Source organism: Lemur catta, chromosome 9, assembly GCF_020740605.2.
Source record: "Lemur catta isolate mLemCat1 chromosome 9, mLemCat1.pri, whole genome shotgun sequence".
Taxonomy (NCBI): domain Eukaryota; kingdom Metazoa; phylum Chordata; class Mammalia; order Primates; family Lemuridae; genus Lemur; species Lemur catta.
In genome coordinates this window covers 60932824-60945704 of record NC_059136.1, presented here as the reverse complement: position 1 = coordinate 60945704, position 12881 = coordinate 60932824, and the positions used below count along the sequence as shown (strand labels likewise).

Below are 12881 nucleotides of genomic sequence, written 5' to 3'. Positions count from 1 at the left end.
AAGGATTGGGACATAAACTCACAAGGGCAAACAAAGCAGTAAAGGAGAAAAAAGCCACAGCATTTTGAAAGCCGGGAAGCAGATGGGCTAGTATTAATAGTAACAGGCTTGGCCGACTTGAGAAGGCCAAGTTAGCCAGCAGTGGGGACAGCCAGGAAGCAGCCCAGTTAACACAGCAGAGTCTGTGGGGGCCCAGGAATTGGTGGCACCAAGTAGAGGATGACAGTGGTTCTAAACTCAGGACAATTGGTTGGAAGTCTGTTTAAATAGCACATAGATCTCTGATTCCTTTCCTCCATCGTGCAGCAAAGGGACTCATGCTCCCCGATCTTGGTGGAAAACTGGAAGTTTAGTATCTGGAGAGGAAAAAACACAGGGCCTTTGGACTGGGGTATTTTGGGAACAGATGGGAGAGATAAATTCTTGGATTAAGAGTTATTCAGTGCTGAACCATTCCCAGTTTCTCCCAGTGAGCTCCCAGAACATAGGCAGCCTGTCGTTTGCCCTCTGGGTACGGGGATGGGAGGCCCTCTTCTGGGGCACTGGACCAACTCAACAGAACAACGCAAAGATAGCGTCGTTGGGAGCTCTGCAGCAGAACACACAGCTCTGTCTTAACTGATGATGCCCACATCTGGCAAATCTCCTGTGTGCTCAGAGCTTCTAGTCAGCTTTTCAGTGTTTCCCTCTTAAATGTGAAAAGACAACCAAGACCCCCGAGACATTTAGGAAAAACTTGTAAATGAAAGGGAGAGACCTTCCCCAAATCAAAAATTGAGAGAGGGCAGAAACAAGAAGAAGAGAATTTATAGAAAAACTTATTAAATTCAGAGAGAAAAGAAGATGCTTTAACAGTGGAACAAGAACAGGATATTATAAAACAGGAACATTCTGAGAGCACAAAAGAGTTCTTGAAGAGCAGAACTGTCCTGATGAAAGTGAAAAACTCATTAGAAGATGAGAAGATGTAGAGGATATTTATTTGTTCATTGACCACTCACTACATGGGGGACCAAGCACCTTTCTAGGAACACTTCAGTAAATGAAATCTAACAATATTTTCTCTGGTGGTGGGATAATTCTATTTATTCCTTTATGTGTTTTCTGTGTTTCCAAATGTCATTCATGAAAATGTTTTCTTTCTTTTTATTTTATAAAATGTGTTTTTATTTTGTAAGTTGCCTTAATCCATTCAGGCTGCTATAACAAAATACTTTAGACTGGATAATTTATAAATAGCATAAATTTATTGGTTTTAGTTTTGGAGCCTGGGAAGTCAAAGATCAAGGCACCAGCAGATTTGGGGTCTGCTGAGGGCTTGCCCTCCTTCTCATACATGGTGCCTTCTTCTCGCGTTCTCACGTGGTGGGAAGGGGCAGACAGGCTCTCTCAAGCCTCTTTTACAAGGACACTAAGTCCATTCGTGAGTGTTCCGCCCTCATGAACTAATCACCTCCTAAAGGCCCTTCTTAATACTGTCGCATTAGGGATTAGGTTTTAACATACGGTTTTTTGTTGGATGCCAACATTCAGATCAGAAGTAGAAGAAAGTGTCATTTTTTAAAAAGAAGAAGAGATATAATGAGCAGTGGTAACAGAGAGTTTCGTGATAGATCAAGGAAGGCTTCAGAGAGGGCATGGCATTGATGCTGGAGGTGGTAGTATAAGAAGTCCCCCCGGTGGAAACAGGCTTTGGGGTGGTATATTTCAGACAGAGAGAACAGTGGGAGCTGAAAGTCAGGGATGAGGGGAGAGGTAATCAGGCTTCTGGTTTGGGCAAGAGCGTTAATCTTTTTAATAAAGATAATGAAAACAGCAGAGCCACCTGAGGCAGGTTACTCATCCGTCTCCAACTAAAAAGTGTTAGCTTGCGGGGCCTTTCTACCTTATAAACCACCTCCTCTCTCAGATTCTCCCCATGCCTAGTTGGATGACTCACTCAGATTTGTAACTCTTGTGAAACAAGGGAGTCTTGAAAGCCCTTAGTTGAAATTTTTCATTTCTCATTGAAGTTTTATTCTTTGTAAGAAAATGATTCACTATAGGAACAAATAAAGCATGTTATATGTAAAAGTTGATGCATAATCAAGTAGGCTGATATAAAAGAGCATCATGATTCTGGAACCATCATTAGTTATGAGTTATTATTGTCCCCATTTTAAAGATGAATATACAAAGACTGAAGTGTCACTTGACCAAGATTACAAAGCTAATAAATACCAGAACCAGTAGTAGGTTCGTTGGTTGCTAAACCTGTATTTATTCCAATATACCCTGCCATTTCTTCTCCATAATAGCGAGTATATATGTTCTGAAATTAAAGGAGACAGTTGATATATTAAATGAGCCACAGCCATTGCACTGTTTCCAGCATGTTACCTCTTACTTTCTGAACTTATTACATAGATAGAATTCTGTGGAAAATACCCATTTTCTTTTGTTTGAGGAATTTATGGGTATTCATTCATTCATTCTTACCTGAGGAAGCAGGTTAGTTTGGGTTACAGAGGTTGAGTTTGTTTGAGTTGTTACAATTTGACAAATGATCAACTTAAAAAGAATGTTGTATTTGAATGTCAGAAATTCTCAAATGCTATTCTGGTGAAAAGGCCAAAAAAAAAAAAAAATTGCCCAGGTGGAAAGTTACTTACTGAGCAGATACCAGATCAGAGCCTGTTAATGTCTTGGATGCTATATCAGGCACTCTGGGAGGAAAACAAATGCAATCTCTCACTTAGCCTTATGGAGTTTCCAGTTTACACAAATTCACAATTACACATTTGTGATACATGCAATTAGTGTAAGAAGGGCGGTGACATTTAACAGCTAGTTGGGAAGCTGAAGCAGGAGGATAGCTTGAGTGCAAGAGTTTGAGGCTGTGGTGTGCTAAGATCGAACATATGAATAGACACTACACTCCAGCCTGGGCAACAGAGTGAGACTCTGTATCTTTAAAAAAATAAAATTAGATGGAAACAATAAAAATCATTTAACGGAGGACTCTGATGTAATATGGAGGGGAGGTCTTCCCCAAGATCGGGAAAGTGGGGATTAGGAATTAGCTAGGTGAAGACTTCTGCAGAAGGATCAGGGGACCACAGCTGGAGCACAGCAGACGACAGAGAGAATGATGCTCAAGGGAGCTGCGAAGGTGGGCCGGGCCGACCACACAGGCTGGGATGAGCCATTTCTATTTATCCCAAGAGCAGTGGGGGCCATTGTAAGAGTTTTAAACAGGGACGATGAGGTCATAGACAATTTGTGGGCAGTGGACTGGACGGAAAGGGGTCTGTTAGGAAGAAGGCAGGTACAGTGTGGTTCATGGAAAGGTCACAGTGGCTTGCATTATGGTGGTAGCCCTGGAGCTGTAGGAAGGTGTTAGAGTGGAGAGAGCTTTAGAGGGTAACATTGACAGGACTGGGTCTTGGATTCAATGTGGAGATAAGGAAGAGGGAGTCAGAATTCTGCCATATAGAAACAGAAGTTTCTGGTCCCTGTGAGGTAACATGGGAGAAGACCAGGTTTGTGGAGGGACAGGGAGGGGTTGTGAGCTCAGTCGAACAAGTTAGAGGTGTGTCGTAGCTCTAAGTCATTCAAATGAAAATGTCAGGCAATTGGATATACCGGCCTTACTTTGAGTGGGCTGGTGAAAGCTAACAGTGTAAGTTTGGAGTATCTTCTGTATTTAGGTGGTTAATTGAAGCCCGGAGAAAGAGGATATACCAGGAAGGAGATGGCAGTTGATAGCGTCCAGAGGTGCTAGGAAGCTCTGATAGAGGAAGATGACTCTGAAAAATGTTATTGGGTATGGTGATGTCGAGGACATTGGTGGCCTTAACAGAACAGTGTCAATAGTCTGATGGCAGAGAAAATGTACCTGAAAGGGAGTTGAGCACAGAGTGGAGAAGATGGTGAGGATAGGAGCTACTGAGCATCCACCCGCAGTGGAAAAATCTGCCTATAAAAAGGGGAGAGAGGTGGTGTTCACATGCGATAAGGACTCAGCTATGGGAGCATTTTCCTTTTTTGTATTTTGTTTGTTATGTTCCCAAAATGGGAAATGGAGCATGTTTCTGTGTAGGCAGGAAGAAATCTTGTCAAGCAGGAGAGATTGAACATGTAAGTGAAAAGAGGGCTACTTGAGAGTATTTAGAATAATACAATAGAAAAAATTGCCCGGCTACCCAGAGATCCCCTTTAAAAATCACTTGTTTATTGCAGTGAAAACCACAGGAAGGCTTGCGCTAGAGTCTAAAGGAGGTAGCGCTTTGAAAGAACGTGGGTCTGTCAGCATCAACATTAGACAATATTGCCTGCTAATGGAAGAATCCGTGTCGTGATTCACAAAGATCAGCGCATCTTTGCTTATTTTTCCAGGAGCTGATGAGGATGTAGAGAGTCCAGAGCTGACAACATCTCGACCAATTCCAAAGATACCGTTCACTAGTGCTGCTCCAAAAGTGGAAACCGTAACACTGAATATACAGAACAAGATACCTGCTCAGACGAAGGTGTGTTTTGCATTGTATAAATGGTCCTCTCTTCTGATAGTATACAACAGTCCTTTTAAGATGCCCCCGTTAAAATTGTGTAAATGCAAATGGTCTTTTCATTATATTGTTGAGTGGCTCTTCCTTACTCTGTATGATCATTTGGGATTTACCCACTTATCACCCAGGCCTAGCTTATGTATGAATATTTTTTACACAGCTCCCTTCTTAAGGAATTTCTTAAGAAACAAAGTCTTGTTTATTTGGCTTAAGCCAAGAACACTATTTTCACTTTATAGAAAATGTTCTGAGTTTAAACCATTGTGAACTTTACATATGCTGAAATGTTATGGAATAAGGAGACTCCGGGTCACGTCCTGATGGTAGTAGTCTCAATAAGGCATTTCTTAAAGTCTCCTTAGACCCCACTGTCAGTAATATATAAACTTTGACCTCTTTTAGTGGTAATGATGAACCTGAGTACATCTGCATGTGTTCGTTTTGAGAGCTGACTTATTAAGAATAAGGTCTTTGGCCTTAGAACAGAGTAAAGCACCCAGCTAATTAAAACTGTGAGCTCATGATTTTGGCCTGTTAATATTGCAATTAGCTGACAGTCCACTAATAGGTAAACCTTTAAGTTGGAAAATGCATGTTAAAGACTGGAGAAGGCCTAAGTTTCAAATCTTGGATTCAGTGGAGTTTTTTAGCTTCTGAGCCCATTTCTCGTGGCTCCTTACGATTAAATGTGAGTGCCTGTAGCATGGCACCTGAGACCTAGCAAGCAGTCTATAAACGTTAATTGAATGTGGTGGAGCAGAAGAGACCAAGCCAATTCACCAAGTGAGGACTGGTCATAACTGCAGTGGTAGACTTTGCAGACAGTTCAGGGGTACCATGCTGCTTAAGCTCACTCTTCTGTTGATTGGAAATACAATGCTGCTGGGTGTTCGCAGCAGACACGATATGGAAGGCTGTTTCCTGAAGGTAGTGACTGGCCTTCTCTGGAGTAGGAAGTACCCCTGCTGTACGTAGGCATGCAGGTGGGCTTTTCTTACCCTTATCAGAGTGCCTTTGTTCTTCCTCCTCTTCCTCCATCCTCCCAGTGCACATGGCCAGAATGGTGAATGACAGTTGGATGGGCTTTTACAGGTGTGGAGCAGCCAGGAGGTCAAGCCCTTTCCAGATTGGCGTGCTGTCTGTATGACTAGGAAAGGTCCATAACTGTTGGTGGCAGATTGGCTTCACAAGCCAGGTCGTAGGCAGGCCAGGAGAAGTACCCCAAGGACTGAGGCAGACATGCCTAGAATGTGCTGGCTCCATGTGTGGAAGCAGCTCCATCCATCCATGGATAAGTAGGATGAATAGAAGAAGGGGAGAAGGGGAGAGACAAAGAGTACCAGGTGCAATTGATGGTAGGATGGCTGAACAGCTCAGAGTGTCTGTGGCACAATTAGCTAGCATGGCCGTGGAAAGATGCATTTTGCTTTTACCACATTTTTATTTGACCGCTTCTCATGACTGTATCCCCTGTAGTCAGCGACCATTAGGATTCACTAGCTTGAGGCAAGAAACTCTCCTGGGTGAGTTTTGACTTTTAGTGATAAAGAGTTGTAGCCTAAGTAAAACCTAATTTGATGTAGAGTTCTGGTTCATTGACAACAGTGGATTGAAAATTGATTTAAGTTTTTTTAAATTGGCTTTAAGAAAGTAATTGCATAAAATATGGCAGCCTAATAAAAATAAATTTGACAACTAAAAAAAAAAAAAAAAAGAAAGTAATTGCATCAGATCAAGACTTTAAGAAAATAGATGTTTGGCAGATAAGTTTAGAAATTAAGGATCCCCCAAACATTCTAATGTTTATATTCCTACTATCATTTGTGTTCAGTGTAGTAATAGTAAAAAGTTCATTCACTTATGGGAGATTTATTGAGTGCTATTCATTATGTGTCAAACGTTATTGTAGGCACTGATAATGATAATATTGATAATGAATAATAGCAATTAAATTTTCCATTTTGTAGTTTACATGGTACAGCTGAATTAAACATTGCCTAAAGGATACCATTAGTGTAGATTTTGCTTTTGAATGGCTCTCACAGTGGCCTTATGTCACTGTTATAGATATTCTATCTAGTTTGTTGTAAATTTATGACTAAAAATTAAATAAAAGACAGTTATTTGTTTAAGCAGAGCATCACTCATAATCTTCCATTCCATTTCCATGGCATTCAAACAGCCAGACATTGGTGTGACAGATCTTAAATTGGCCTTATTTAATCACTCATGCTACCTTTTTGTAAATTCATTTTGCACATATATACAACAGTTAAGGTATTTTAGATTAATTCTATAATGTAGATTGATTTCTTCTTAGTTAAGCCTCTGCTTCCAAACAATAAAACTTCTTGATTTAAAAATGCATGTTCCCTCCAGAGCAGCTTAAGGCCTGTGCACCTCTCCGTGCAGGGTGGCTCCAGCTCTGTGGAGACCTTCTGTCCCCACGCTCTCAGATCCCTGGAATGCACACTTATGTCTGCCTGCTGGACAAGAAACTGAGTCAGAGGGAACTGAAGAGGTCAGGTGTCTTAAAAGACTTTAGGGACTCGAGAACCCCCAGGTGAAACCATGTGATTAGTAATAATAGTGGGGCAAAGATAATGTGGGTAAGTTCAGCTCAGTCTCTAATATTACAGTAGCTACTTATGTCCAGCTCATGTCCCACCAGAACTTGTTTACTTCTCTCCCTAGTTACAAACCTGAGTATTCACCTGTTTGAGATTTTTCTTCCCCTTCCTAACCTCATAGCAAAGCAGTGCTAATGAGCAGTGGAAAGGTTCCTAGATTAGAACCCAGATAATCCATTCTTGAACTATTGAGTTGTCTGTCCCACTATAGGCAGCCAGTTAGGAATGGGCTTTCCATGAGAAGCACGGAGAAAATTCAGGCAAAATGCTGCCAGTGAGCTGCTCTCTTCTGCTTTACTTTGGAACATGAAGGCCTGGGAAGACTTCATATTTTCTTCTATCACAGTTACATAGAGAAGAGTGAAATTTTGGGTGCATATGTTGCAATAGGGAAAGGATCATTTCTCTATGGCTTCTGCTTTTTGTAAACCATGACAGGTTGAGGTTTAGGCTGTATAGGGTTTCTTGTGGGGTGGGAAAGACAGTCAGTCACACTTTATTATAATTTATTAAATACCATCTTCAGTGGATGCCTAGTGTCTGGTCAGAGAGAAGGACCTATTAATCTCACATACCCTGGAGATTAAATGGATCCACCTGGTCTAGCTTGTGGTCCTTCTTAGAAATGAGGGTGACTTTAAGGCAACCCAAGGAGGTGAGGTCCCCTTTTGTCCTTCAACCCTCTAAACTTAAGTAGCAGGCTGCCATTGTGGATGAACTCCAGCCTTCAGAAAATACTCGGTTGCTTTCCTGGGCCATGGCACATCAGACTCTATAGAGTCCTAATGAAGATGGTTGGATGCTCTTAGGAAGAGTTGTGGAAAGTAGGGATTGTTGTCTGCAGTTTTTATAGCCCAATAGAGTCAACAGTGTTTGTCATCAATAGTGTTGGCCAAAAGGTATTTGTTCACCATTTTTTATGGCTGCATAATACTCTAATATACATAATAGCACATTTTATTAATTCACTCACGTATTGATGGGCACTTGGGTTTTCACATCTTAGCATTTGTGAATTGTGCTGCTAAAGAATATGGAATGCTTCACAAATTTGCATGTCATCCTTGGGCAGGGGCCATGCTAATCTTCTCTATCATTCCAATTTCAGTATTTGTGCTGCCAAAGTGAGCACAGAGCCCTTTTTTTAAATACCTTTCAGATTTTCAGGTTTCAGTGTAACCGTACATGATTCACACAAAATGATGCTGAGTGTTAGGCAACAGATAATTTCTGTGTTGGTGTGGTAGACTGTAAAGAGTTCTGGGGTTACAGCCAGGTGAAAGATCAGAGAGGACTCATTAAGGAGAAATAGACAGTGGAAGAAGTGAAAAGTTTGGACTGGGGATACAAGAACTGCATGAACCAAGGCACAGATGTTAAGAATCGGTTTTGGTAATGAAGAGATCATGGAGGTGGCCTCGCAGGGTTGTCACTGGAGAGTAAGTGGTAGACTGGAAACTGCCCAAGGCGTGCATTTCTGAGATTGATGCAGTAATTTGGGTGTGATGTGCTAACAACCTGAACAAAGCTGTGGACATGAAAACTCAAGGGAGGAACCTAATGTCATAGTCCAGGGTCCATTGAAGATGCAAGATTAAGTGGAGAGAAGCATTACAAAGTAAGGCTGGGGGCTTCTCCCCACAGAGTGGGAACAGGAAGAGCCCAGTTGGACATGAGACAATGCCTGAAAGGGAGCTGTCATCACAGTGCCCTGTGCAACAAAGAGATGAAGGAGTGGGAAGAGTTGGGGCAATGCTGTTGGGTCGGAGCATCCAGAATGGAGATGGTGACCTGAAGTCAGAAGAGTGGTGAGGAAGTAGAGATCTTATGAAATATCAATGAAAACAACCTAGCCATGTCATTAGCGTTACTATAACCTCACTAACTATCCATCTTGCCTGTGCATGTGATGGGTGTTACACAAAGCCATGAACTACATGGATCCGTCATGGAACTCACCTATTGGTATAAACTTCACACAAAGTGATTATTCCAATTACTTCCTAAACTCATTCTTTGAAATAAAGGAACTTTCGAATATACTCATGTATTATTTCTTCTTCCCAGCACATTTTTTAAAAATCAATATAATCTTTCCCTTTTCCCCATAACAGTCACCTGAAGAAATTGATAAAGAGAAAGTTCATCTCTCTGACTCAGAAAGGAAAATAGACCCAGCTGAAGAGGATACAAATGTGTATACTGAGAAACACTCAGACAATCTGTTTAAACGAACAGAAGTCCTAGCAGGTGAGTAGCCAGGTACGGGTCAGGTGGGAGGATGCTTATACATAGGCCTCTGTTTGTCCAAGTGATAGTCAAGGGTATAGCAAAGCTTGCTGTCACCTTTCTACTGAAACAGTCTTCAGGGTCCTTCATTCCACAGTGAGAAGCAAGAGCTTAGGCAGATGTTGTCTTTATTTTCTGCCGGTTCCTTCAGTTTACCCCTTGGCCAGCCATTAGTAGCTTAGAAGAGGAAAGTTGAGATCTGAATTGGTCCAGAACAACTGGGCATAGGGAGATAGTGGGGTGTGAAGATCAATCAGTATTGCTCCAAGTAATCCCTGATTTCAAATTAAATTTAAGAGAAGGAAAAGTTCTTTGGAGTACTGACCAAGGCTTTAAGAAGGTTGTCTTTATTTTAACTTATCTGAAGTGCTAACATTTGATTTTGAAGGGGAAGGCTTGCAAGATCTTTGAACACCTAATCTTTGAAAAGATAATCTCAAATCCAAGATTGGAAAGAAATTTGTATGCTTTTTTTATATTTACTCTTAAAAAGTTTAAGTCAATTATATCATGTTTTGTATTTTTACTGAAAAAGCAATTAGAAGATTAGAATATGAAATTTGAGTACTGAAAAGACAAAAGTGGTTTTAAAGTATGAAATTTAGTTGAGGTTGCAGCCAGATTTTTCTTATTGAGTTTTTCGGGTGATATTATTAATACAATCAAAGAAAGTTTTATACCTTCCTGAGGAATGTCAGATTTGCATAATTACCTGGTTACTTCATTGAATCCAGTTTTTTTTTTAAATTGACATTTTCAAATTCAGCCTTTTATAAAAGTGTAAATAGGTTGGGCTTGACAAAGCTAATTTCTGCAACCCTTGAATCTCTTCTAAAGTAATCTTCCTTTTGGTGTGTTTCAGCTGTCATTGCTGGCGGAGTTATCGGCTTTCTCTTTGCAATTTTCCTTATCCTGCTGTTGGTGTATCGTATGAGGAAGAAGGATGAAGGAAGCTATGACCTTGGAGAACGCAAACCATCTAGTGCTGCTTATCAGAAGGCACCTACTAAGGAGTTTTATGCGTAAAACTCCAACTTAGTGTCTCTATTTATGAGATCACTGAACTTTTCAAAATAAAGCTTTTGCGTAGAATAATGAAGATCTTTGTTTTTTGTTTTTTTTTTTTCATTAAAGAGCCATTCTGGCACTTTAATGATAAAAATACCAGTGTATTTAAAACTTTTCCTGTATTTCTTTAGAACAACATAAAATTAAAATTTAACATCTGCAGTGTTCTGTGAATAGCAGTGGCAAAATATTATGTTATGAAAACCCTTGATGTTCATGGAATTGGTTTAAACTTTTATGCGCAAATACGAAATGATTGTTTTCATCCTACAGTTCAAAGATGAAAGCTGTTTCATTTGTGTCAGCATGTCTCAGATTGACCTTGCCAAGTTGGTCTTACTTTGTTAATTTATCTGTTGTCTCCCTCTTCTCCTCTGCCCTCCCCTCTTCTGCCCTTAAAAACAAAACCAAACCCTATGCCTTTTGTAGCTGTCATGGTGCAATTTGTCTTTGGAATAATTCAGATAATGGTAATTTAGTGTATATGTGATTTTCAAATATGTAAACTTTAACCTCCACTTTGTATAAATTTTTAAGTGTCAGACTATCCATTTTACACTTGCTTTATTTTTCATTACCTGTAGCTTTGGGCAGATTTGCAACAGCAAATTAATGTGTAAAATTGGATTATTACTACAAAACTGTTTAGTCATATCTGTCTAATCAGATCTTCTTTTGGGAGGATTTGATGTGAGTTATTGACAAGCCTCAGCAAACCCAAAGATGCTAACAGTATTTTAAGAAGTTGCTGCAGATTCCTTTGGCCACTGTATTTGTTAATTTCTTGCAATTTGAAGGTACGAATAGGGGTTTAAAGAAAAATCAGTTTTTGTTCTTAAAAAATGCATTTAAGTTGTAAACGTCTTTTTAAGCCTTTGAAGTGCCTATGATTCTATGTATCTCGTCGCAGACTGGTGTTAATGAGTATATATAACAGTTTTAAAAAAAGTTGGTATTTTATAAGCACAGACAATTCTAATGGTAACTTTTGTAGTCTTTACGAATAGACATAAATTGTAATTTGGGAACATAAAAACTACTGAATAAATCATGTGGCCTAATATTGAAAATGTCACTGTTATAAATTTTGTACATTTTCGATCAAATGTACATCTCCCCTTTGCTAATGACCGTCTGCTCTCAAGGATGACATGGGTTTGATTTCTAAGTGTTCCACAGTGTCTGTAAATCAAGACCAAAGAGCAAGTTGATGAGGCTGTTTATTACAGACTCACTTCTGAATTGGCCAGAGGAAATCTGAATGTATCATCCTGTGTGTGTCTGGGTACAGATATTGGAAGGCTGCCAGGGAATTTTGAGGTTTGCAACCTTTATAGAATAGCTGATGGCAATATTGAGACAGATGCCTGCTTTTGCAAATAAGTTTTAAGACTATAAATTCCAAAGATCTGAAGGGGGCTTTCCTATAGTCAGTATCCAAGGCTTAGGTCTATAGATTGATTTACCCTTGAAATTGTGCTCCAAATCTCTCCTGAAGCTTATATGAAGAACTAATAGATGGAATACCATAGCTCACATTATGGGAAAGAGGGAGAGGCAGGGAGGCTCTGTGTGTTAAAATGAGGGCCTCACTGCTTAGTTCTGAAATGGTTGGAAAGAGTGATACCTGAGGAGGAGATGGAGGCATGAGGGTACCTGGCTGGTACTTACTGTACTGAACATTTCCGTTTTCTGTTTTATCCATTAGTTTTGTTTTAAACGGTGAGCTGCCAAAGTAGGAAGAAGACAGCAAGAACAGCAACTTTTCCATCATATAATTTACTTTTAATAAAGTGTGAATACTTCATTTAGAGAATATTCCCTGGAATTGCCACAGAATTCATTTTAAAAAATATTTTTTTAAGCAACACTGAACAGTGTTTACTTAAATCTTAATGGCCTTAATTCTCAAATTCCTGCCCCATCACTTACAGAATCAATCCACTTTAGGGTGATTAAAAGGAAATGATAGCACCTTTTAAAGCCACACAATGTCCCTCAATTACAGAGGTTAAGAATGTAGTGGGTATACCTCTAACTGCAAAGCAGAGTGAAATTCAATTCATAGAATAACAACTGCTTGGAATATCCGTGCCAGGAAAAGAACATTTCTGGCAAATATTTTGTCACTGCTGTAAAGCAAAATATTTGTTAAAGTGCCAAAATAAAGTCTGTCATGCCGAAAGTAAATCATTGTATAGATTGGCATCCAGTTTTCTTCAACTGTACATTTTCTGCTTATTTTACTTTTAAGATGCAGTAAATACTATAAAAAGTGTTAGTAATGAGTACTGAGTTCAGGGAAATTTTGGTAAAATATAAATATTAAAGCCAATGTGAAAAT

General features: G+C 39.7%; 1 protein-coding gene and 1 non-coding gene across 2 annotated transcripts in view; one reads left to right on the top strand and one right to left on the bottom strand.

The window, feature by feature from the left end:
- SDC2 (syndecan 2) overlaps positions 1–11607 on the top strand; it is a 101427-nt gene extending 89820 nt beyond the window's left edge. Inside the window, exons 3-5 of the mRNA XM_045561803.1 lie at positions 4378–4511; positions 9295–9430; positions 10332–11607. Coding sequence (XP_045417759.1) covers positions 4378–4511; positions 9295–9430; positions 10332–10495 — 434 coding nt within the window. The 3' untranslated portion in view covers positions 10496–11607. The remainder of the gene's footprint in view (positions 1–4377; positions 4512–9294; positions 9431–10331) is intronic.
- On the bottom strand, positions 8208–8312 carry LOC123645303. Its single transcript, XR_006737496.1, has one exon. It is a non-coding gene; the product is annotated as a U6 spliceosomal RNA (small nuclear RNA).
- Positions 11608–12881: the final 1274 nt, after the last annotated feature.